Genomic DNA, 25,950 nt, shown 5'->3' with positions numbered 1-25,950 from the left:
GGTTCCTGCGGCGCTGCTGCAGCCACACCGCCCTTTTCTCTGCTCATCGGTGATGTCCACCCTTGCCGAGACCCTGCGCGGATGCTCGAACGTGAAGGCCTTCAAGACGGTGCCCGTCTGCACGCAGCTCTGCGCCGGCTCCCCCATCTCCTACCAGCGTGGTGCCCACACAGGAGGCGTGAGCTGCCTGCAGCTCATTCCAGACACCTCAGCGAGGCTTTGGCTTTTTTTCAGAGCATATATATTTAAGGAAGAGCAATTTAGAGGACTGCCTTGCAGTTCGATTTTCAAGGAAAGAGTTAAGGAAATATTATTTTCAAGGAAAGAATTAAAGTTGCCCAAAGAGTGTATTTTTTTTTGGAGATTCAACCAGAAAAGGTCACTTCAGAGGTGGAGACCAGAGACCAGGCCAGTACGCAGGCTGGGTGAGATGGCTGGGGCTGAAGCCCGGGGTGACAGGCGAGCAGAGCTGGGCTGCGGCATCCTCAGGGGGTCTCTGCTCTGCCCTCCGCCTCTCCCTCCCCGCCGCCGGACGGCTTTCCAGTGCAACCGACCGCTCGACGTACCTGATCCCGAATACTGGAAGATGTTCTGCTGCATCTGCGGGGTCATCCCGGCGCCGAACTGCCCTCCGACGCCACCCATCATCCCCCTGTTCACCATGCTGCTGCGGTTAGCCAGCGCGGCCTCAGGGTTGGATGCCAACGGCGAGAAGGGGCTGGTGGAGGTGGGAGGGTTTCCCGGGGTCGTACCGTAGTTTGGGGGGTAAGGGAACTGCTGAGGGGGTGCTTGGGGCAAGCGAGCGGCTCCGATCTGTACCGGGAGCCCGGCGGAGGGAGGGAGGTTGTTTCCGAAGCTTTGCTGTCTCATCAGGATGGCTCGCTGCTGCATGAGCTGCCGCTGCCGGTGCTGCTGGCTGTAGAGCTCGCGCTGGCGCTGGGCCAGCATCTGGGCGTTGAGGGGAGGCTGCGGGGAAGGAGGGGGATGCCCTGATTATCGCCGTTACCCTCCGGTTCTGGCAAACAGCTCAGAGACCCCCCCCCCCGGTGCAAGAGCCGCGGGTGCTCCCCTTCCCCGGCTCAGGGTGCCCGTCCTCGGTTTGCAAGGAAAGCTGGAAAAGCCCCGAAATGCTGTAAATTGGCCCGTTTGCGCCACTGCAGGGCAGAGCAGGTCGGTATTAAAACATCGGCCTCCAGACATGCCGAATGGCAAAGGTCCAGGAGCTGGAGCGTCCCCCAAACCGGGAAAAAAGGCTCTTGGCCACCTGCCTGCCACCAACCACCCTTCTCCTCTGCGGGACCCTTCTTGGGGTGCTCCCGCACGCCGGAGCCCAGGATCCCTGCCCTCGACTCTTCAGCTGCGAGCCGTTAAAAAAAAAACCCATCCCACAAGCTTCTCCATCACCACGGGCTCGTTCCCCATATGGCCGAGCCAGATGCGTTGGAATTAATCACCTTAAAAAGCCTGACAAAGCCATCAGCAGCTGAAACTGGAGCTACGATGGGAACCCTTCGGTCCCCGTCCCTATCGCTACCACTCCCCACGGCACACGAGGGACGTTACGCCGCTTCCCGAAAAGGCACAGGCTTCTGGAGAAGTGGAATAAAGCCACCAGAACTCAGCTACGCTTTCCACCTTCTCCTCGTACCCAGCAGATGTTGTATTCACTTTATTAGAAGCCAAACAAGAACTTTAGGGCCTGGGGATTTGCAGGATCATTAAGATTCACTAGAGATTCTGGTATTTAAAGGATGGCATCTATTTCCTAAAGACCCCTCTCAATTAAATGCGTTAGCACATTCTTCTCTAAGCAATAACGAAGTATTTATACCTTAAGCAGGTGGAGGAGCTGGAATTAAGGGTGAAGCAAAAAAAAAAAAACCCCAGAGCAGCTCATCTTGCAGCCACAGGAGAATTTTTCTCTCCCGTTAATGACAGAGCGGAGTGAGCCAGGCTGTGCTAACAGGGCGGGCACGGGGATTAACCCCCAGTTTTTCCCAGCTGGAGGACCGTGGCGCATCCCCCTCACCTGCGGCGTGATCTGCTGCTGCATCCCCGCCCGCACGTTGATGCCCACCGGGGAATTGGCTGCAAACTGGTTGAGGATCGCCTGCCGGTTTTGATGGATCAGCTGGAGGGGAGGAACAGAAAACCAAGCGAGGGAGACCTTCAAAACTCTGACGTAGGAGCTTCCCACCCGTCCGATCCCAGCCGACTGGGATGCGCGGGCTGCAGGCAGGACCGAGGGTCCCTCCGTCCCCCTGCCCGCGGCCCTGGGATGCGGAGGGGGAAGAGTTACCTGCTGCTGCCCCTGCAGCCGCTGCTGCAGCTGAAGTCGCAGCTGGTTGGGGGCCGTCGGGGGTCTGTTGAGCGTCTGCCGGGGCTGCATGGCCATGCTGGTGGGGAAGGCGCCGCGGGGCGGCGGAACCTGCACCGGCATGGGTCCGAAGGACGGTTTCTGCCTGACCATGCCGGGGAAGGCGCCGGGGAGGTTGGTGGTGGGAGAGGCGGAGGAGTAAGGCTGGGGGTACATGCCGGGTTTCTGCTCCATCATGAGCGGTGGGGTGGCTTGTTGGGGCTGGAACCGCTCCGTCAGGGCTTCCAGCCCGCCGCCCTGGCGAAGGCAAGGGGGAGGAAAATATCAGTTTGGAGCCCCAGCGGCAGCCAACCTCTCCCGGGAGAGCTGAGAGGGGATGGAGGCTGTGGCTGGCATGGGGCAGCCCGCTCGTAAGGATCGTAGAATCAAGAATCACAGAACCGTTTAGGTTGGAAAAGACCTTTAAGATCACCAAGTCCAACCTGTTAACCCAGCACTGCCAAGGCCACCGCTAAACTAAGGATGCTGCCTGCCTGTAACCCTCATCCCCCGGGCCAGGCTCCAGCCCGTGCGAGCGCTAGCGCTGCCTTGAGGAGGGCATTCAACACCCGCTCCCCGGGGCTTACCGAACCTTAGAGGGATGGAAATGATTTCTTTTGGTTTGTTTGGGAGCAAGGACCAAGGCCAGGCTTTTCGGAAGGGCTCAGGGCTCATCTCCCTGGGCTGGTGGGGGGTTGCAGGGTAGCGGTAGGCGATGCTGCCTCCCTCCGCCTCCCTCTGCAGGGTTTGCTAGCACTGAGCTGCTCACCTGGGCTCCAAACAGCAGCGTGCCTGGTTGGACAGACCCTGAGGCTCGAAGGACCGACCCGAACATGGGAAATCGTTTGTGCTCTCTCTCCTTTTCTATTTTTCTGCAGCCTCGGAGGCTCGGCTGGAGGCAGAGTACAGCATTTCGGGTCCCCATCTGCCCCAAGAGCACCTCGGACACAGGCCATGTCCCAGGGTGGGAGCCACGGACCCCCGGGACTGGGAGAGCTCCTGTGCTGCTCGTGGACACCCCTTGCCAGGAACCCATGGGAGACAGGACCCATAGTACAGCCATTCCCATACCAGTGAGCCAGACTGCAGCCAGGGGATGCTTTCCACACCAGCAAATCGTGGTCAGAAGCTATTCTGCACTGCTCTAGCTTGGCTCAGGCAGAGAAATTTGGTGTTTGAGCTACGAACCCCCGGAGAAGTAACGCCTTGGAGCCAGAATCCTGGATCCGAGTCCCACGGATTAAGAGAAAGCTGCGTTAAGAGCAACCGCTGCCTTTGGGATTTGGTTAGATGGTGCCCACCAAAGGACCGAGGCTTGGAGGCAGGGATGAGGATACGGGAATGGTGGTGAGGAAAAAGAGATTGCTGAGGATCCGTTAAGATGGTGGTGGGGAAAAAGATATTGCTTAAGGTAAATTAAGATGGAGCTTATCTGGTTCAAGGACTGGATACCAGGACACAAAACAGCAGCCTGCGATGGCCAGAAACCACAGACCTGCTGAAATGAGGCTCTTTTATTTTGCTCTCCCCAAATTACCCAGTTTCCAGCCACCTCCTGATAAAACTGGGTGCAGGTAGCTCCAGCACCTCATCCCACCACGTCTGCGGTAGCACGGAGAAGACGGTGGGTTTGGTGAAGCCAAGAGTAAATCCCCAAACTCTGCCGCAAGGGATGCAAACCCCAACCAACAACACGTCCTGGAGGGGAACTATCAACACGCCTTCCTCCCAAAGATGCCTTTATGCTGACGTGTTGTTTCTCTAAAGATGTATTTCAAGCAAATATTTCACGCAACTATTCAAAATATTTCTGAGGTTCAGCCGAAGCCATGGAAAAAGCCCAAGATTTCCATTAACGAAATGACCCCTGGATGGGAGCAAAGCTGGGTCGGGGTCCAAACATGAGATAATCCCCCCGAGCCAGGTGCTCCGCGGCCGGGGAAATGCCGGATCGGCGTGGGGATGCTTGGCAGCACCGGGTGCCATCCGAGAGCATCTCAATCCAGCGGTCCGACGCTGCTGGAGCCTGTCCGCTGCAGGAAAGGGTTGCTGGGGAGCTTTGCCAGCTGAGTCTGCAAAACCCTTGCGAAAACTCTGAGCTGTTGCAGCTGCATCGTTTCAAGAGCATCTCTGATCCTTTTTATCAGAGAGGCTGAAGTCCCTACCCCTAAGTTGCAAAAAAAAAAAATAGCAGGTGGTGATTTTGGAGGCACGGCCTTGAGAAAAGGGATGTGGCAAATATCTGACTTGGGAATCAAGTCCCTCAAGTTGCTCGTGAAAAGATAAGACCTCCCAGTCATCGAATCATGGAATCGTTTAGGTTGGAAAAGACCCTTAAGATCATTGAGTCCAACCATTAACCCAGCACTGCCAAGGCCACCACTAAACCATGTCCCTCAGCACCACATCTCCCCGGCTTTTAAATCCCCCCAGGGATGGGGACTCAGCCCCTGCCCTGGGCAGCCTGGGCCAGGCCCTGACAGCCCTTTGGGGGAAGAAGTTTTTCCCAATACCCAACCCAACCCTGCCCTGGCGCAGCTTGAGGCCGTAGCAGTAGCGCAGTGCAGGGCATCACGTCAGGGCCACAGAAGGAGATGTGCCACCGCCGGGCTTCAATGATGCAGGATCAGGCCCGGAGCAGCCAGAGGGATTTGCTCTGGAAGCTTCTTCCTTAGGAAATCCCATTTATGAACAGGCTTTCGATTCTATTCCTTGTTTTGGAAAAAGCATGCTTGTGAGCGCTACGGGGCATGGAAAAAGAAACCACTCGAAGACAAATCCCAAGCGATCCGTCTCATTTTCCACGTCCCTTCCTAGCTCCCCTGCAGCCAGCGCTCTCCTCCCGCCGTTCCCTGTTATTTATGAAACCCTGGGCCCTTTGGAGGCATCTGCCCCCGCAGCTATCTGCAAAGAGGGAGTCTCCACCGGCGCTCAGCGGCAGAAAGCAGGGCCCCAGCGCTAGCCGAGTAAGACGGCACCGCTAAAAGCCAACCTCATTTTTTTTTTCCCCTGCGGTCCAACCCGAGACAGAAGGGCAGCTGCACTGTAAGCCAATCTTGATAGTAAGGGCTGCACGGTTTCATACCAGCGAGGCCATTAGATATATTATTAGGCAGCACAACCCAGGCTCAGGAATCCCAGGCTGTGAGATTCCAGCTGGAAGGCTCCTCCGTGCCCTAATCCCCCCGGTAAGGTGGGGAAGCGGGACAGCCTGCCAGCTCTCCCCGTTACATGAGCCGCTCGGGGCCGAAAACGCTCGGCCGCCTCCTTGCCAGGCTGCCGGTTCTCATGGGGGATCGCATTTGAGAAGCGGAGAAGCGAGATATTGTATTTCATGGGGCTGATTTCCAGCTTTTTTGGCCGGGGGGGGGGGGAGAGAACGGCGTGGTGTTAAGTATCGTCTCTGAATCTGATGCGCTCGTGTGTTCCCACTCACATCTGGCCTCCCGTTACCAGATGTTGGAAATCCTCCTCCACGCTCACGTCAAGCCTCAGCATCTGGCCCCGTATGTGACCTCCAAGAAGTCCCGTGAGCGGTTCTCTCTTTACCTGGACCAGTTTGTCGATCCCGAGAGCTCGATCCAGCTCGGCCAGCTCCGTCTCGTCTTTGCCGCTGAGGAAGGAGACGAGCTGCTCGAGCAGGGCTTTCTCGTCGTTCCGACCCTCCGGCGTGGTGGGAGGACACAGGAGCTCATCCAGCTGCGAGGTGATGCACTGGCTGCAGAGAGAAGAAGTCAAGGGGAGGCACGTTAAGGTTTATGAAGCAGCGAGGAGGCCGAGCTGGGAGATGCTCGAGCGACGCAGCCCCTGCAGCCACGGGGACTCGCTCCCACCCCGCTGCATCGTGCAAACCCCACGGGATGCAGCCTCGTCCCCCGGCTGCGACACCGGCTAAGCCCGCTCGAGCTCAAGTCCCGAACCAAAACCTGCTTGTAAGGATGAACCTCTCCACGAAGCAAAGCCCGGGCAGCGTTTCCGTGAGGTTTGGGAATAAAACTTGGGTGCTTTTGCAGGCTCTGCTCCCGCAGGCGTTTTGGGCAGGACAGCGGGAGGCAGAGCAAAACTTCTGCCGGCACGAAAGCAGGGAGGCTTGGATGGAGCCGGAGCAGCTGGAAGCAAAGCAGCTGAAGGCAAAAGGGAACCTTTGAGCTGCAAAAATAAGATTTCTGCAAAGCTCGCTCAATATTCTTTGGGAATAAGATTAATATGTAATGAGAGACATTCCAATGACGTGACTAATTGGAGTCAATCGGATTTGCCGGGTCTGACACGATGAAGAGAGCCGTGGCACATCACGCTTGCAGAGAGGCACAAAGGCGAGGGCTCGAACATGCCGGCAGTTCCCAAGCAGCAGACATGTTTATCCTTTTAGCTCCAGATGAGGACCAGATGTACCGTAAGGAACTGCAGCCAATCTGACCGAGACCGCTGCAGCCAACACACGCAGCCTAATCCAGGGAAAAGAAATACTCGGCGTTGGGATTTCTTAAATTGCAGAGCGGGAGCGGAGAGGGAAGCGGGGAGGCAGAGGTGAAAAGCAGGGCTAGTTTCACTCCGTAGCCAAGGTCCCTGCTACTTGCTGCTTGTATCAAACCCGGTTTCTCAGTGCCGAGGCCAAAGGACAAAGTTTGCTGCACAGACACCGCTCTTGCAGAGGAAGGGGAGGACGGGCTGCTTCTCCACATTAACAGGCAGCTAGAGGAGAAATTCAGGTTGGCACCGTCTCTTCGGCCCACGCTGGACCTCTGCATGGATGGCAAAAGTTGGTTTATAAAGACATCGTGGGGATAATACAACCTTTATGAAGTAAATAAACCTCCAGCGCGTCCCGCTTTGCAGCAGAGCCTGCCCCATCCCTCCTCTCCTCCAGCACCATGCCATGGTGGGGTTCAGACGAGTCTCCGGGCAGGTAACAGGGGGGCGGAGGAGACCTTGGACCCCGTGTATCATGTCCCCAGGCATACTGGTTTCGTGTTGCAAAGGGTTTCTATCCACCGTGACCCCTCACGCTTTTTTTTTTAAGGCAAAAACTCTGATTCTGCATGTGGTGAGGAGAAGAAATTCAGCTTCTTGAGGAGATGCTGTCGAATGCCGCTTGAGGTCCCACAGAACATCTCCCTGGCATGGCCTTCAAGCGCTGCTCCGAAAGGCTGCAGGTCTCTGGCCCTGCAGAGATGTCCTAGAAACCTCAGGCATCTCAGATGGCTCTGGGTGCCAGCGTTGAGGGAACCGAATCGGGCCCCGGGTGGCATGTTTGACCTTGGGGGATTAGAGGAACGCGTGCGAGAACAGCGACCTGGACTTGCTTCGAGGAGCCTTGGACCTGGCCCAAGGCGTCCCTCTGCTGCAGAAGCCACAAGAGCGCTTATGCCTGGGACACGGGAGAGGGGATGTTGTAGTCGTCCCACTTTATCAACAGGCAAAAAGCAGGGGAGGATTTGGGGAACGGGAGAATTTAAAAAGGAAGCTCCTGTTCCCCAGGACCCCCGGTGCTGGGAGAGCTGGGCACCTTTGCAACCCCAAAGCAAAAGCTCTGCTGGTTTGATCTTAGCTGAAATCTATTTCTCGGTCCTGTAATATCTGCAGTCCAAAGGCTCCATCTGCTTGCTCTGACTGCCGTCTCCATCGGGTGGACAGGCGGCCGCTGTGACTGTGGGCATCTCCCAGGACGAACGTGTCCTCCCCAGCCGGAGCACATCTGCAGGTCTTGAGGACCAAAGCCCAGAGGCTTTTCCCCAGCAGAATCTCTTCTCTCGGCTGCAGTGGAAGCGGGGTTTTGTAGCTGATCACCATGCCGCTAGATGGAAGTGTTTAGACCCCACCAAGATGCTGCCAAGGCAGGTCTCGCCTACGATGCTCCATCAGACCGACGATTGCTGCAGATACGAGAGGGAACTGAGCTGGAAATCAGCTTCTTCCAGTGTTGCCTCTGCCCACCACCTCTGGCAGGAACCACATGTGCCTGGAGACCCCAATTCAGGAGGAACGGAGGCTCACCAGGACGAGCAGCCCTCTACCTCTCACCTTGCTGTCATCTTGTGGTCCACGTGTTGGCTCTACCGGTGGCTCCACCGCGTGGGGAGCCCAACCTTGCTGTAGGGAGCCGATGGAGCCATGGGAAGTCCCACCACGCAGCATGGTTTTCCTTGCTTTCTGCCTCCTCGATGCCGAGAAAATCGAATGCTACCTTGTAAAACCTTAACCAGGTTGCAATTTTAAAGTGCGGTTGAAACCACCGCTCTCCAGAGGCAGGGACTGTGTGAGGTTTGTTACCTCCGCATCTCACCAGGCTTCGGGCAGATGCCGCCGCTCCACCAGTCCAACCTTCTCTCCTGGCACAGGGCTCTGCCCTGGAAACCACCCAAGGTGTTTTTCCCACCCGAGGACTCACGGGATGCCGTTGCCCAACGCTTCCCTCCTTGATACCTTCGCAGGTCCCAAGTCTTCCACGCCAACCTGGGTCCTCCCTCAATAATCCTGCTGCAAAGGGTGAGCCAGAAGAAAATCCAGCTCCCTTCCTCCCAGCTGTGCTGGCTGGGGAGACAAAAACGTCTACAGCCAGCCAGACTGACTCAGTGCTTGGAGCACAGGGCTGCTGAGTAAGGTAAGGTCATTTTTACCCCATAAGCAGCATTTTAAGGAATATTTGTAGCTTAAAAAGCAGATTGCTTTTTCTAGCAGCTCTGCCCTTTGCCAGGTATGCCCCACGGATCTCATCCCAACAAAATAATGACACTGGCAAGGCTTAAAAGAAAAGTTCCTTCCTTGCGGCAAGGGCTCGGGCTGATGTAAATGCTCAGTTAAATGGGGATTTGTTTTATCTCCCAGCTCCTTCAAGCAACAAGAGGCTAAGCCTTTCCAGCAGAAGTCCAAGATCCAGTTGCAGCAGCGGAGACCACTTAGGCAACTCTCTTCTTGGGCTGAGCGAAGAGCTTTGAGAAATTAAGCCAAATTTAGCCCTTAGAAAAAGATGTTTGGCTACCGGCTTGCTCAGATACGACTTACATGTGTCTTCTTCCTGACTGGAGACCAGAGATTGTGCTCATCTGCTAAAGACTTTAATTAGTAGAGGAAATTCTGCCTCTCCGCAAAGCAGGGCTGGGCTTTGGCAAGAGGATCCATGCAGAGCTCATCACTGCTGGCTCTTAAACCAGGTGGGGGAGGATTCACCTCCAGCAATCCATCTCCATGAGCACTGCTGCCAGCGCTGCTGCCTCAGCGAGGGCTTTGGGGTGCCCCTTGCCCGGGAGGGCATCGACCGCCGAGCTCCATCAGCAGGGCTCGCCACCCTTCTCACCTCCCGTCCCAAAATATCTGACCTACGGTCTCCTCCAACCGTTTATAGCCAAGGAGTGACGTTGTACTTCGGGCAGGTGACGGCCCCTTGGCCGCTCCATGGGGCATGGACCCAAAAAAGGTGGTTAGAGGTCCGGAGGGGGTTATTTGACCTTGGATTAGAGCTGTAATAATTTTAGCTGAAGCCAAGCACATGGGGACTGCAAAGAGCTGCAATCACGTGAAAACACAGAATTGTCCCACGGTTCTCCAGATCCCGCCACTGCCCCGGTGAGAAGGGATGCTGGAGAACGCCAGCCCCAACATTGGCACTGGCACGGGGTAGCGGGGACTCGCGGCATCCTTGGCTCTGCCACAGATATACGGGATTATTCAGGTCCAGACATACCCGGGATGTCTCCCCCCACCCACCTTCCTCATCTACCCACGCGTGTGTCCCTAGAGAGATAACAGACGTCCTCTCTCGCATCGTAGCACCCTTCACATCCCAGGTCCCAGCGCTTTGATGGTACCAGCAGCAACCACCGCCGCCGTACGGCGATGGGCGGTCGTGCTCATCCCAGCCTGCGCTTGCCGGGTTTCCAGGCAGGCAGCAACACAAGGACACGTCTCTTTGACCCAGACAGCTATTGCCAGGACGTCCCGATGTTCTCCTGGGAGAGGTCGGGAAGCCGCCGGCCCCGCGGTACTTACTCTTCAGGTTTATTCAGCGTGCCTCGATTCATGGCTGACATGCTGTTATCCGTCCAGGGGATCTGCTCCCCCATTCCCGGCTGTCCAAACTGGTGATCCGGCACCCCCATCTCCAACTCCGGCATTCCTGGGGGGAAAAGCGGGATGGGGGGAGGAAAGGTTAGTGCGTGGGCAGGACTCATGGGCTGCCGCGGGGACCGGGCAAGCTCGGAGCAACGGGATGCCCACTGTGTCCTAAAACATCCCTAAAAGGGATGCCAAGATTCACCAGTTACGGCTCTTTTCAACCCAAAGGTACAGATACCAGGTGTGGTTTCCTAACCATTAATTACAAGCGTGAACTTCTGGGTGAAAATCAATGCAGATCCTGCCCACACAGCAGGTATGACCCTGCCTACCCAGTACCTGCAAATGCCATTAACGTGGTTCCCTTTCCAGCACGTTTCTAGCAAGGTTTTCCAAATTTAGTCAAGTTAGAAGGTTTCTTCTTGAAGGTAAGTTGTTACTACCAGAGATTTTAGCTTAAAAAATAGCCTACACCCATTAGCATCTTCTGCCTCTCTTTTGGAGAAAAGTTAATTTTCACAGGGAAAGGAGCCAACGCAATTAAATTAAGTTGTAGCAGAACTTGGAGCCCAAGCCCAGGACAGAGAGATTTATGAGGCTGGAGACTTTACGTCATCCCATTTGAGATAGGAATTGGGACTGAAGATCAAACGGCATCTCAGCTGAACCAGCCCGTGGAGATCCAAGGAGATGGAAACCGGAGGGGTAAGCACATTCCTGGCCGCGGTGGCATCTCTGCCACATCGGGGTGCGCTATCGGTGGCCGCCCCTGTGCCAAAAACCCCGAGTTTCTAAGAAAAGTGCTGATGAAAGCAGTTGCTAAAGATGAAAATCTTTCTTCTTTTAACCAAGCTCAGCTGTGCTGATTCTTTTCTCAATAAAATATCCTTGAAAACGTCTGTGGTCACTCGGCGCCCGGTGTCTTCGCTGCTGTCACAAGGAGCCGCCAGCTTCACGTGCCACCCCAAACGCGGGGTTTGTTTCAAGAAAGAGAAGATGAGAGCCCTGAGGGGAAGGAGGGGGCAAGGTCCAGCTCGGGGATGCTCGGCATCCCAGCGCACGCACCAGCACGGCGGCTCCTGCCGAGCACTCCTCTATTTCTCGAAATTTCTTTAAAAAAGCCTTAAGGTTGCTTGGCAACAGGCAGATCCCGGCGGTGCCGGCGGCAGCCGCGGCAGCTCCAGCCGGGCCAGGGAGGCTCGTGGCACGGTCGCGGTGCAGCCCGTCCCCAGTCCTTCCTCGGCTCGCCCGACAACGGTCCCCAGGCTCGTTGATGCTGAAGATGGCAGATTTTCCCAAGCAGAGCATCATTTACCAGCGGTTCATTTACCGGGGTGCGGGTGAGCCTCCTCGAGGCAGCCAGATCCGGCTGCGGCTTAGCGGGTATCAGGGCAGGATGTAAAATAATAATATTATATAGCCGCAAGCTGCTGGGGCAACGCAACGTGCGGGGCTGATCTCTGCCTCCCCTCCTGGAGGGGACTCGGAGGAGGATGAAAGCTCTCCGGTGATGCTCTCCTTCTCAAGAGAAGGTGCCCAAACCAAGAGCTCCACGTGGTTCAGAGGGACCGGTTGTGTGCAGGGCTATCCCGAGTTACGACGAGTACCGGCCACGTTATCCTGCATCCGTGGGCTGGATGGTGGGGAGCGTGGCAGTCCCACGCCGCCAGCGGGGCCAGAGCTGGGCTCCAAGGCAGACGGTGCGTGAGATGCAGGGCTGATGCTCTCCTGGAGCCCGGCCACCGTCAGAGAGGGGACAGCAGATGAATCCAGCAGCTCTCCTAGTCCCACGCTACCGTCATGAGAAGATGAGATCTGGGTTATTTGCTTTCTGCACCTGCAGTCAAGCCGCTGTACAGCCCCAGTGCACGGTGACAAGCAACGTCCCTCTTCCAGATCACGTTTAGCATCGCTTGATGCATCGAGGGAAGCAGAGGAGGGCAGAGAAGCAGCATCCACAACCCTCCGGAGCCCCGGCTGCCGCAATGGCTCACGGTGAGGTCTGCGGTGTTTTGCTGTCGGCAATTTCAGCAAGGTGAGGTGAGACTGTTGCTTCTGCAGCTCTTCTGACACACAACTTGTGCTCCGGGTCTCATGGAAATTAAACCTCAACCAGTGCCAGAGGAGCCTGAGCTGCTGTCACCGCTCGGGTGAGGGGATGCAGCCTCCTCTGACTGCCTCCCCGGGAGCTGGGACGGACAGAAAGGTCTTTCTTTTGTCTGAAACTACACCGAGGCAAAAAGAGAGAAAAGAATAAGCACAGCTTGAAAGCTCGCTGCTTGTGAGAAGCTGGTGGCGAAGAGCGATGCTCGAGCTCCACCCTGCAACGCCTTTTCTCCCGCGGGACTCCCTGCAAAGCCTTAGCGTAACCTGGGGAAGGTGGAGAGGCGGCGATGCCTGCGGCTGTACGTACCTGTGTCGGGCGGGAAGGGGTTTGGTGCGGTCACCGTGCCCCTGCCCTGCTGGGACGGCCCGCGGGCGTGCGGGCTGCTGCCGTTGCTCGCCGGACAAGGAACCGGCCTCATCTGCGCTGGCTCCAGGGGGTCGCAGAACTCAAAGGGGGTCCGACCAGCCTGCACGCCCTGCCCGCTGTTCATCGCTAGAGATTCATTAAATAATTAAAAAAATAATAAAAAAGAAAAAAAGGCACAGGTCAGATCTCTTCCCAAGGCTCGCTGCAAGATCACCGGTGCTCGGCAAAATCCTCGCCCCTGCCAGGGAGGGAGCCGGTAAGTTTGGAGGGCGAGAAGGGGGTCGCGGGGGGATGTCACCTAAAGCTGAGGGCTCGGTTCGGTGTGTGGCTTGGTCACCCGCAGCCGCGCCGGGGGAGCCACCCCGGGGTGACAGCAGCACCACAGCTCCCGCATGCTGCACCATGCTGTGTGAAGGTAAGGGGATCCAGGAGCCGGGCTGGCACCCGAAAACCAGTAGCTGGAGCTTAAAATAATCAGCTGGGCATAAAAATTAAAAATAGTCAACTGGATGTAAGAAAGGCGGGGGGGTGGGGGTTGCATCTAGCGTATATAGGCAGGGTTTGAACGCAGCTAAAAGGAGGGTATCAGGATCACGGCGAATTATAGAAGCTGGAGCTCTCTCGTTCGGCGTAGCCACGCCAGGCAGGCTCCGCTCCTCCGGGGGGACCCCGGCGCAGGAGCCGTGCCCCCCTTACGCTGGAGGGGAGCCTCAGCAGCGATGCTCCCCGTGCTGGCTTGCTGCCTGCGCCGCTCTCGTCTATCACCTGCTGGCTTTAAATCCATCACAGTGATGTCGTCAGGCCTTGCATTATTCTAATTTTTATTTAGATAAGTTTTTGCAAGTTCAGCTGCTGTTTGCCATCAGGGAGCACGTCTCAAATGCTCACGCTGAACTGAAAAATGAATGTAAGAGGCAGCCTTGCAAGCGGGTGGCCGCCAGCCGTGGCTGTTGGCAGCCCCTCTCCCAGCCAGCAGCACCTCTAAATCCTCAGGGGACCGGCTTAGGGGTGCAGCAATGCCACCCTGCACGAGTCAAACCCGATGGCAGCGCCTTCAGCGAGGCTGGTGATGGATCTCCGCGGCGGTAACTGCTATTTTAGCCGCTGTAACCCGGGAGGGCAGCAGTCGGCGTTTCAAGCACTCGCACTGCAGCCCCTGCCGCAACCGTGCTCACCCTTCTCCCCACTTGGGTGCAGGATTCCCTTTCCTCCGAAGGCAATAAGCCCTGCTCCTAATTATGTCAGAGCATTACGAGCATCCCTGCTGCTGAGGGTACCAACCATCTCAGCCCTGGGACAAGAGGGTCCTCGGCAAGGAACAGGCTTGAGCGCTAAGCCTAATGATGAATTCAGCTGGGAGGTGATGGGTGAATTGGTCCACGGCTGACAGCTCCTTTTCACTTCCCAGACATTTCCCCGCCGGAGGGGAGGCAGAGCACGGCCCCCCGATGCCTCCGGGCTCAACGCAGCCCTCATCACCCTTCCAGCATCCATCTCTTACGCCCTACCCTCTACATCTTCTGTGAGCTGGTACTCCACTTTATGACAGCCCAAACTCTTCCCCTGTGATTTACCGCAGGCAGGGTGATGTTTCAGCCCATGGCACTTTGCTCCAGAGCCTGGCAGCTGGCAGAGGGGTTTTGGGGGGGATTAGAGACCCGCAAGCCATCGCTCGGCGGCGCGATGCCGCGCTGTCCTCGGAGGGTCCCCCCTGAGAGCCCACTGCAAACCCAGCCTCCCAGGCGGGCTTCACCCCACTTCACGGCACGATTTTGGCCGTGTTCACACCGCCGCGTTGCTTTCCCTCCTGCTACGATGCTCCTACCCTTTTAAAGGCTCCGCTTCTGCAACCCGAGTCCTCCGAAAATATCCCAGCCCTGCCTGCCAGAGCCGCCTCCCAGGCTTCTCGCTGGGCTGGAACCCAAAACCTCCTCATCTCCATTTGCTGGATAAGTAACAGGACGATTATCCCTCCCTTGGTAGGATGTGGACCAGCAGCTAACTGGTTTATACTGGGCCCTGTCCCGTTGCTTGCTTTTCCTTCCCTCTGCTCTGAAAGCTGCACTTCAGCATACAAGACTCAGTGCGATCTGCAGCGGCAGCGATACGGGGGATGCGACAGATAATTATATCCATGAAAAATCAAGCGTGGGACGGGAAAAGCCCCACGGGGCCGGGACCGGCTCCGGCACACTGCCCTGGCGATGCCGCGGTACCAAAGGGGAGAGGCGAGCATCCCTCGTGCCGCGGGACTTGGGGCTGGCGCGGGGACATCCGTCACGGCAAGCGCACGGTGTGGGCTCTGACCAAGCACGCCGCGATGGCAGGAGCCGCTGCGGGCAGTTATTTGGGCAAATTTATGCTGTAATAGGTAAAAGCTTGCCTTCCCTCTGGCGGGTGTGGGCTGTCTGCTGGCAATAGCTGTGCCTCTGTTACCGCCCAGCCTGGGGAAGCCCACCCCAAGGAGCCCCAGCCTGAGCCTCCAGCCATGGGGTCCACGTATGCTTTTGCTACGTAACACCCTGAATTTATTATTTGCCTGCAGGCTCCCTCAGGAGAGAAATCCTAATTTTTACTTTGGTACAACTGCTCACTTTGGAGAAAAAACAGTTTGGTTTTTTTTTTTTTTACGCCTAGATAAAAGATCCTGACGCTGCACCTGAGTCTCAAACCCCTGTCTGGAAGCAACAGCGATGCTTTGAAACCTCAAACACCTCTGGCTGAGCCTGCCTGCTGCCGTGCGACCACGCACATGTCTCGGAGGGACAGTATCCCTCTCCTCTTACTCACATCACGGCTGTTTGCAGGGGGACCATGGGGCTCACCGCCACCGGCCCTGCACCAGCCTGCAAAGCCCAGGTCCCCCAGAGCATCACCGCGGCCGGATCCAGGATGGTGGTACCCCAGCAGAGCCGGTGATGGAGGACACCCTCCCCTCCCACCCCCGGCAGGGATTTGGTTTGGGGGCGAGCGCCGGCGTTCCCCGGGGGCGGACACGTACGGTTGAGTCCCGTGGGGGCTCTGGCAGCGGTGCTGGGCTGCAGGGGGGCTGCCAGCATCTCCGGTTTGACGGCGACGCCGGCCACGCCGCTCTCGGTTCTCTCCGGTCCGCACAAGCCGGGGAGCTGAGCTGCCTTCTCCAGCGAGGGCAGGAGCTGGTCCAGCTGCTCCAGTTCGGCAGCAAACTAAAGAAGGAAAAAAAAAAAAAAATCACAGGTCGGTGATTGAGCTCCACGCACAACCTCAGCGAGACCAAGCGCTGCTTTCGCAGGCGCACAGGCCCCCAGCGCTGCTCCCCCCATCCCTTCGCTTGCCGAAACGCTGAGCATCTCGCGTGGCTAGAGAACCGGCCCCGCATCCCCCCGCCTGGCCAGACGCAGACCCTGGGGGGACAAGGACTGTCCTCCCCCCAGGCACGGGTCCCCACCCAGAGCCCGGTCCTCGGCAGCAGCTTCGAGATGCTCGCACGCTGCAATTAGCATAATTATTAATGGTATATATAACCTCCAGCTATTTAAAACAGGAGATAATTTGCTTTGTTAATATACATATGCTTACGCTGAAATTAGAATAATAAAAAAATGGTCTGTTCTAAGACACAGAAGTGACTTTTTGGAAGAAGTGTCCAAAACAGACGCTGGCCTCAGGCAAGTAATTACCCTCAATGGGGCAGTAAAATATCCTTCAGCTTTCCCAGCCTTCCTCAGTGCTAAGAGTGGAAGAGTAGATGTTTAGCCCGGGGACTCGAATAAATGGGAAAGTTACTGGGAAAGGGATTTGCACCAGTGGCTGTAATAGCGGCGCTGTAAAGCAGCAGGTTGGGATTAAAGGGGCTGAGATAAATGAGCTTTGGCTAAAAAGAAAAATATCTCAAGGGAAGCTAAATGCTGTAAAATCTAAGGACGCATACTGCTTCCAGAAGAGCCCCTCCTTGGCATTAGGGAAAGCCTGGCCATTAGCACAGGGTAATTAATAGACAACTTGATAGCATTAGGGAAAATCTTTGCATTTGATGGAGGGAATGATGCTCCGGTCCGGAGAAGATGGAGAAATCTGGCAGGAATTGGGATCCTGGCTTCGACAAGAGGCTCTGCCGTCAGCCGAGACGCGAGGCTGCAGCCGACAGCCCCTGCCCGTGATCAGCAGCTGGGAGCCGCTGGCTTTGGGCATCGCTGGGATCCCTCTGCACTTCCCCGGCTGGCGGAGCGGCGTTAAAGACCTCTCACCAAGGTGACAGCTTTGCCCCTCGCCAGAAGAAATCATGGGGAGTTTCTCCCTAAATCCTAGCTGGAAATATTTCATATCTCAGATAAAATCCTCCAAACCGGTGGCAATCCCGATTGCCACTGCAGCTGCTTCCAGTTTCAGCTCCACGAGGCGCAGGCCGGTGCACCGCGAGGACAAAGCCCGGGGCGGCGGCGGGGAGCTGCGCCTGGGGATGGACCAACAACGGTGCCTCCGTCGGAGCCACGAGCCCAGTCCGGCATCCGAGACCTGAGGCCGCTGCTCACGCTCCCCACCACGCCAGAAATTTCCTTCTCCACCTTCACTGCTCTTTTTCCCCCCTTCCCTACAGTCTCACGGAGCACCTGGGTAGATGAATTGGTATTTTTAATATACGTGACAGGGCACGCGCTTGTTTTTCCTTTACAGTAGCATGTTGTGAATTAAATGATGTTTAGACAATACCAGTGATGAAAAGTGCAGCGCGAGCAGCAGGCATCGATATTACAATTTATAATGGACTAACCAGTCTTTTTCTTTTCCCCCGTATCCTTTCCATCAAATCCTAACCCCAGAGCCCTGAGAAGCAGAATATCCTCCTAAACCCAGGCTCACAGCGAGAATTAAACGCAGCAAATTCAACTCCTGCAGCAGGCTGCACGTCTCAGCTCTTCCAAATAATGTCATTTCTCATCCAAGCAGAATTTCTTTAAAGCTTAAGTTTGCAAAACAAAGAGAACTGAAGCAAATGGGAGACATCCAATACGGCAGAAATACATCTCCTCAACTCCATCTCCTCCTGCAGGGAGGTCACTTTGGAGGCAGAGGGAGAAGAAGGGCGCAGAGGGAGCTGTGGGCTTCCAAAAGGGACGTTACGCGGAGATAAATCAGGAGCAGCGAAGTTCTTGTGTTGCTCGTTGGGTACGTGAAGAGGTTGGAGGATGGAGAGGTGGGAATGAAGGACACGTGGTGGGAGCAGGGTGCTCATCAGTTGTTTTCTGGAGCACCCTAACTTGCAGCTGGAATCCGCACCCACTTTAATGGGTATTTTATTTCTCCTCCATGTCTAGAAAATGCACAGTGCTGGAGGGCTGGAGCAGCTCAGGCCATCCAGTCTTGCTCAGAGAAGGCTCAGACCTCCACGACCTATTTCTGTCCCCAAATGGGTGAGAAAACCCACGGTGCGAGGGATGGAGACATGGGGGGGTTGAATATTTCTGAACAGCTCCTTCTTCCCCAAACCTCCGGCTGCCGGCAGAAACAAGATTTCAAAACCAGAGCCGACCAACAGGCAAACCAGAGGACACCATCTCATCCCTGCCCGTCATCCCTCGCCCAGCCAGCTCGTAGGATGCCCCATGCATGAAATCAGCTTGGTGAGGAGGTCAGAGATGCTTCCAGGTGGTACCCACCCAGCAAACCTTCATCCCCGGCTGGACCTTCACGTGGAGCGGAGGCACTTCTCCTCCCAAGTCACTCGGGCAATGAAATACTTGCACAAATTAAACAATCCCACGATTTTATTGCAAGCTTCAGATCATTTGAATTTTCTGTGGAGCCCTGGTTCCTGGAGGCAGCAATTTCCATAAGGATCTCCAGCTCTCTGTCATCACTCCTCTTTTCTTCTTCTTTTCAAGAAAAAGATTCTACCCTGCTTGCAAAAACAAGCTGAAATGTAGATTCAGACCAAAAAGCGAACGAAAAAGAAGGTAAAACTTTATTTTTCATGGAATCACAGAATGGTTTGGGTGGGCAGGGACCTCCAAAGGCCATCCATTCCCACCCCTGCCGTGGGCAGGGACATCTTCACCCAGATCAGGGTGCTCAGAGCCCCGTCCAACCTGGCCTTGAAGACTTCCAGTGCTGGGGCATCCGGGACCTTTTTGGACTCCTCCTCCATGCGTGCGGAGGGTGGAGGGGGCCGAGCGCTCCCAGGCAGCTCCCCAGCATCCTGCTGAAGGGCAGATGCAAGGCAACGTGACCTGAAGGAAAGTTTCCTCCTCACCTAGCTGAAGTTCAACTCATGCCTTGAAGCACAAGGATGAAGAGCCCTTCCAAAACCTTGCTTATTCTTTTCCTTTCTTTTTTTTTAACTCTTGTAATTCCTATTAGCTCTTTCCCCAGCCCTACTCAAATATTTTTTGTTCTCGCCCCACGAACAAGTGGCTCCGAGCAAACCCGGGGCGTTTCCATAGGATAAATCCGAAAGCAAATAATTCCTTCAAGGCTGAAGGCGAGCCGCAGAGCCTGCCCCACAATTAATATCGCTCCTAACTGACATTTCGATTCTTAAAATAATCACACACGAAAACAAAAATCTAGCAAGTGCTAGATTTTATTTGAAATGGCAGCTCCCCGTCCCCACGCCGCACCAAAGCAGCCTGTAACAGAAAACGTGGAAATGAAACTCTGTCCTTAGCTGCTGAGCAGTGACGGGTTGTTCGCTCCTCAGAAAATGCATTTTAAGACTCCGCAAACCCTCTCCAGCCTCTTTTATTAACTCTTTGGAAGCAGTCGGTACGGTCCAACGTATAATCCTGACGCTCTCCAGCTGCCTGGGGAGGGATACTTGGAACTGAAAAGCCACGAAGGAGCCTAAAAATGCTCAGCTGCTTCCAACAGCGCAGGAGAGGGGCTTACAAACACATCCAGGCTCGAGTCCTCCAAGCTCTGTGTGCCTGTTTGCGAGCAGAGCACAATTAGCTAGCGCAGCCGCATTTAATTAATAGGGCTTTGTGCCCTCTCCGAAGGATGGAGTACCTGCAACCATCACTGACGGTCAGCAAAGAGCCTGCCTGAATCCCCGGCTGGCGAGGGAATCCCGCACATGGATGTCTGGCAGACCAGGCAAGCAAAGCTCTTCCCGCACCCTGGCATTTTGCCTAATTTCGGCTACAACCGCGCTCCCCGCCACGCTCCCAGCTTCGGGTTGGGGCGGCTCCGTACGACAGCCCGTGCACCTCCCAGGAGGATGGCGTGCCTGCCACGGGAGCATCGCCGTGCGCACCCGGCTCTAGGGCAGCTTCGCTGCCCACCTGCAAGCTCCCATGGGCCTCCCAGAATAAGCACGTCTCGATTTGGGTCTTCCTCATCCAGAGGCGCGTTAACCTAGATGACGGATCTCAAATGGGAGATGATGGGGGAGGACGTACCATCCGGCGAGCCGATGACACCAGGAAAGTACATTATAGACAGAGATAAGGAGTTCAATTCCCCCTCGCCTATGGGAAAACCGGACCGCGACTCCCAAGCCAACTGAGCCCTTAACCTTATTAAGAGACTTATTGTGTGTTTGTCATTCGAGGCTCTCCAAGCGCTGTTATTCATCCCGTATCTCCAAACGCCGGCAGCCTTATTTGCCGCAGTCAGTAAGCAGGCGATCAGCCCTGCTCTTCATGTCAGCCGCTCTCTTCTCTTTGCTTAAAAAGGATTAAGCAGCCTTATCCATGTTACCATCTCCCCTGGCTTTCAAAAATAAGAAATCTCTTCTATTCATAGCCGCGTGTAATGAATATTTATACACCCAAATCTCTATTGCAGAGATCTGCCACTGGATTATTCAATTTAATAATACTTTTAGGATAACTAAAAGGCCCGTATAATTGCTAATCTCAGGCAACAAGAGGGCAATGGATTGCAAATTCCCTGGGACACGAGCGCTGAATGTGCCCAGAGATGCAGAATTAAGAACCTTTTCACATGGCAACATGCACGTGGTCTTCTCCTCACTCAAGCCCACCACCTGCAGCGATGTGCTGCCTTTCTTTCTCAGTTTTATACACCTCGGTAAAGTTTCTCCTTTCCCTTCGCAGCATCGCCTTGAAGGTCTGAGCTGCCCAAACATGAAGCATCTGGACAAAAGGGGACAGGACCAGTGCTGGAGAAGGTGGCACCAGCACTGGAGAAGGTGGCACCACTGCTAGAGAAGGTGGCACCAGTGCTGGAGAAGGTGGCACCAGTGCTGGAGAAGGTGGCATCAGTGCTGGAGAAGGTGGCACCAGCACTGCAGAAGGTGGCACCAGCACTGCGGAAGGTGGCACCAGCACTGCAGAAGGTGGCATCAGCGCTGGAGAAGGTGGCACCAGGGCAGAAGGTTGTGGCAGCCACAGGACATCTGCCCACACTTCTCCCAGCCCCACCACCTTGCTGTGGAGGGAGCACGCCAGCAGGTTTGGGGGAAACCGCCCCCAAAACACGACTTGTCAAGAGCATCCCACCAGCACGGACGCAGATGGGTCAACTCACCTGGCCCTGCGTCTCCAGCTTGACCTCCTCCGCAGCAGGAGGTTTGGCAAGTGGCACCGGGGCCGTGTTACAGGGCTCCATCTGCTCCGTCTTCTCCACCTTCACCTTCACGTCATCCAGGCTCAGCGCCGGGGCTGCAGCGAGCTCCTTCTCATCCTTGTCCAGCAGATAGCGCAGGAGCTGGTGATCCTTGACATCTTTTTTCTTCAGTGCGTCTGGCTCCAGTTTGATGTCTGGGGTTCCCGGCAGCTGGCTCTGAGCCGTGGGGGTGGTGGCGGGGTTCGGGGTGTTCTCCTTCTTCTCGTGCTCCATGGCCAGGGTGGTAATATCGGAAGGGCTGCCCTCCTGAAGGAGTCTATGCAAAATCTTGTGCCGCTCGGTCAGCGAGCTGTGGGAGGAAGGGCAGGTGCTGCTGGGAGGGTTGCCGGAGGCCAAGGTGCCAGCGGTGCCCGCGCACGCTAACGAATCTTTGCAGCTCGTGTCCGCATCAGCATGTCGAAGCTGCTGCTCCGCCGTGGTGGCCAGGAGCTGGACCAGCTTATGGCTGGTGGCCTGGGAGCACTTGCTGTCCCCTTCCGAGAGCCTGTCGCCGGCGTGCAGCATGCCCGAGTCCAGTGGTTTGCCATCCCCCGAACCGCCGTCCGACTGGATCATCTCGCTCAGGATGGAGGCGATCTCTTTGCTGTCCTTCGACTCTGCTTTCATGGGTTGCATGGCGAGGCGGCCGGGCGAGCTCTGGGAGCTGAGCTGTCTCAGCACGGGCGGTGGCGTGGAGTAGCCCACCGGCGTGCTGGGACCTTCGGTCAACCCCTGCATAGAGTTTATAGGGGCGTTGGGAAAGGGTCTGGTGCCACCGGTGCCACCGCCGCCCCCACTGCCGCTGTTGGCCATGCCCACGGGGGAGTGCATGGTGGGCATGGTGGGCGAGAAGGGATTGCTGGGCACTCTGGGTCTGGGCACCAGCCCTGGGCTGACCCGATGCCTCGGAGACATGAACTGCGGTGGGGTAATCCCTGGACTACTCATGGGGGAGCTATTGAGGTTCAAAGTGTGGTTACTGTTCTGGGGACCGGCTTGTCCCTGGCTTAAGGCAACGTTGGCTCCTATCTGGTTCCCAGGTGAACATCCAAAGCTGGTTTGGCTGGTGCTGGAGTTGCTGTTGTGGAGGCCGGCGCCTGGCTGCTGGTTGACGTTGGTGGCCAACATGCTGCCGTTGGAGGGAGGGATGGAGGGCGGCAGGGCCATGCCTTGCCCCGGGGAGATGCTGGGGTTCAGCGAGGGGCTGACCCGGGGAAGGGACATCGCGGAGTTAGTGTTCTCCTGGGGTGAGAGCATGCCGTGATCTCTGCGGGAGATGAAAAGGAGAGGAAAAGTCACAAGAGGCTTTGCCCAAACCTTTAGTGTCACTCAGGCCGCTCCTGCCCCCTGTCCATGCTGCAGAGCTCTGAAGCCTGGAGAGCAGCAGCTCACAAGCCCCGGTGGTCTCAGCCTTCCCACCTCCACCAGCACTTCTGGATCCATTTCATTAGCACGGAGAGAGTGCAGCAGCTTTAGCATCTCCCCAGAAATGTGATGCTGCTCGGGAGCATGGCCGCTCACCGGCTAAACCCCGAAGGCATCCCCTTCTCTGGGTCTTACGTTCCCACATGGCTGGAGGAGGACCATGCTCCGACAGCATTCCCCTCCGCCCCAGCCCCCTTGCATTTCTCCAGCACAGCCCAGGTCCACAGCCTCACCTCTCCCTGTCCTGCCAGTTTGTCAGAGCCTCTCCCTCCCCAAGTATTTTAAGTTCTCCAGGGCAAGGCAGAAATCTGAAGCACGTCTATAAACCTCCACCTGAACTCCTGGGGCCACCTCTTTTGCAAAACAAGAATAATCAAGAGCAACAGAGCTGCTGTCACGCTGGTTTTCAGCCTCAGATTCCTCGTGGGGATCACACCTCCAAACCAGCATCACAGAGCACCAGTGGATCCTCCTTCCATTGTAGGGAACGGGCACTTTGATTCCCGGATCGCCCACCCAGGCGCTGGCACAGCTCGGTAGCGGCGTGGTGGGAACGTACCTGTCGATGACGTGGATGCCCATGATGAAGGGCTGCATCTCCGGGCTGGAGGGGTAGCAGAGCTTACACTTGGTGTGGGCACTAAGCACTGTCCCGTCACTCAAGGTGAATCGATAGGAGGGGCTGAAGGCCGTGCCGCGTGTCATCACTGAAGGAGACAACCAGAAACACAAGAACCCCCCTTAGAAACTCAAGCCAGAACCCACAGCACCCTACAAGCACCAAGAGGAGGATGGAAGGAGCAGAGGAGAGGCAGAACCTGCCTGGGACAACCACCTTCCCAAACCAAAGCACGTGCTGTATGTTGGCTAACCCCATAGACCCAGAAAATAAGAGGGTTATGAATAACCACGGTGGCACAGAAATCCTCCCGGCTGCTTCTCCAGCTCCAAACCCATGTCCTGCAATGGGTAAATCGAAATCCATCCAACACTGCTCTTGAGTGCTCAGAGCTTCCGAAGGGGCCATCACTCAATCACCAGCGCCCAATGTACAAGCTGATGAGCCCCAGCCAGGCTGGGAAGGTGCAGCAGGACGCTGCCGCTGACACTCTGGCAGAGCTACAGCTCTCCGGAGGCTCAGTGACCTCCTGCTCCTGCGTCCTGCCTTCCCCACATCCCTGTCGTGGGCATCCTCGCCGACACAGCAAAGACGCTCACGAAAGAGCTGCCACTTCTTTTGCTTAGAGACTGGGGATGGCGTTTGCGGATGGCACAGGAAAAAAAAAAAAATTAAAATAATCACATGTAGCTCCTATTTGTTTCAATTCTATATTTCCTGAAGGGTGAGAGGGAACCTCCCGGCTGGAGTTGCTCCTCCAGCATTACTCAGCCCTTTCCCCTCTCCCTTTGGCACTTTGGGATTATTATTGCAGCATTTATTTTTCCAGAAAGCATTTCTCCAGCCAGGAGGACTGTGCTCCGGCTTCTCCTTGCAGCTCCCGCTGCTCGGCAGGAGAGCGCGCCAGCCGGAAAGAGGAGCCCGTTACCTTCTTGAAAGAGCTGTTTGGCATAAGATGGCTCTCTGCCCTGCGGCTGGAAGAAAGCGTAGATGCATTTCCGCACCAAATCCTCCCAGCCCGTCCTGCCGGCGGCTCTCAGGGAACTGGTGTCAATGGAGATGATTTTACCTGGGCGGAGAGAGAGAAGCCATGTTACTCTAGCACAGCGTGAGAAGCCCCTCAGCGCAAATAGGTCCATAAACGTGGAAAATGGAGCCACGTCCTATTTGGCGTCAGGCAGCAGTGGCAGGAGCACACAGGGATGTCCTCCAGAAGGAGGTGGAGGTTCAAGGAGTTTGCTCTGGAGCGTGCACCGACCTCTACGCACACCTTGACCAGCCGAAGCGGACACAAAACCCAACAAGAAGCACCTTTGTGTGAAGGGACCCTCGCTGCTCCGGGGCTGGGGTCCCCATATTCACACCCTCACCCGGTGGGACACCCTGCCAGCCACCTTGCCCACATCCGAGGGTCCTCCAAGCAGGCCCTGCCGCCTGCCTTCTCCCTCGACACGAAACACCCAGCAGCTTTACCGGCTGTTTTACAGCCACGGGCAGGGAGCAGCGAGCAGAGAAAACATTCATTAAGGATTTTCAGGCTGCAGGGAACTCCAGGGTGGTGATTAACTCCCAGAAAGAAGGTCACCAGAATGGCTAGAAAGCAATATTTGGCTGCAAGCAAACCCGAATTTGAAAAGTGATGACTGTTTCATTCCCATCAATCAGTAACCTCAACAGCCCCCAAAATCCAAGGGAGCGGAGAGCGGCTGCGTGCCGGGCACGGGTCTGGTGTATTGGATCAGCTGAGGGGTAAACTCAGTTGAGGTTCCTCCAGTTGAGGTGTCAACCACATTGGTCCCAGCAGGCAGCGCTGCCATTTGCAAAGGACAGGATCATGCTCATGCTATGGGGTCCTGTGCTGCACCGCTGGCCTCTGACCCCCGGGGACAACAAATCCTCCGGAGCCGGGACTCCCCGGCATCGCTGGGAGGTTACCTGTGGTGTCTTGCTTGGTCACGAAGGATTCGGAAGGGGTGACGGCTGCTGGTCGAGGTAATCGTCTCGCGATGCATATCAGACACGACTGGAAATCTGCCAAAGCAGCAGAAGGAACCGGGAACATGAAAATCAGAGGTTACAACCACTGCTTGCAATTCAACTTTTTAATTAAAATACCTCTGCTGGGCTCGATTGCCGCGTCCTGCCCTGGAAGTGTTTACCCTGAGCAATCCTCCGGCCCTTCAAAGCAAGTAGGCTCTTTCTAAACTCTATCAAGTTTGCTGGGAAAGAGGCTTCCAGTGCTTGGAGAAATTAATTGTGAAGGCTTTTCGGATCTGGCAGTATCGTACAATAAAATTCAGCACTAAAAGCCAGCAACTGTCGGCTTCAGGCAAAGTATTTGGTCATAAAATACCATAATTTATTCCTTCCAGTCATGATCTCCTGTGTAAACCGCAATGGATTAATCCAGCTAATGCAGTGGAAAATAATAGCTGGGAGACTGAAAGGAGAGTTAGGGCACTTGCAGGAAAGCAA

General features: G+C 55.9%; 1 protein-coding gene across 3 annotated transcripts in view; it reads right to left on the bottom strand.

Moving 5' to 3' along the window:
• The window catches only part of NCOA1 (nuclear receptor coactivator 1), a 185,491-nt gene that overhangs the window by 3,830 nt on the left and 155,711 nt on the right, over positions 1-25,950 (bottom strand). For all 3 annotated transcript variants that reach the window (XM_082307544.1, XM_082307545.1, XM_082307546.1), the window contains exons 8-18: positions 25,411-25,506; positions 24,404-24,544; positions 23,416-23,563; positions 21,354-22,698; positions 15,886-16,069; positions 12,825-13,010; positions 10,346-10,472; positions 5,906-6,074; positions 2,300-2,614; positions 2,030-2,131; positions 567-966 (exon numbers count right to left, since the gene is read on the bottom strand). In XM_082307544.1, the coding sequence (XP_082163670.1) occupies positions 567-966; positions 2,030-2,131; positions 2,300-2,614; positions 5,906-6,074; positions 10,346-10,472; positions 12,825-13,010; positions 15,886-16,069; positions 21,354-22,698; positions 23,416-23,563; positions 24,404-24,544; positions 25,411-25,506 (3,213 nt within the window). The remainder of the gene's footprint in view (positions 1-566; positions 967-2,029; positions 2,132-2,299; positions 2,615-5,905; positions 6,075-10,345; positions 10,473-12,824; positions 13,011-15,885; positions 16,070-21,353; positions 22,699-23,415; positions 23,564-24,403; positions 24,545-25,410; positions 25,507-25,950) is intronic.

The sequence above is a fragment of the Platalea leucorodia genome (genome assembly GCF_965183815.1).
Source record: "Platalea leucorodia genome assembly, chromosome: 3".
Lineage (NCBI taxonomy): Eukaryota > Metazoa > Chordata > Aves > Pelecaniformes > Threskiornithidae > Platalea > Platalea leucorodia.
Note: the sequence above shows the minus strand (reverse complement) of the source record. Positions and strands in the feature narration are given on the sequence as shown.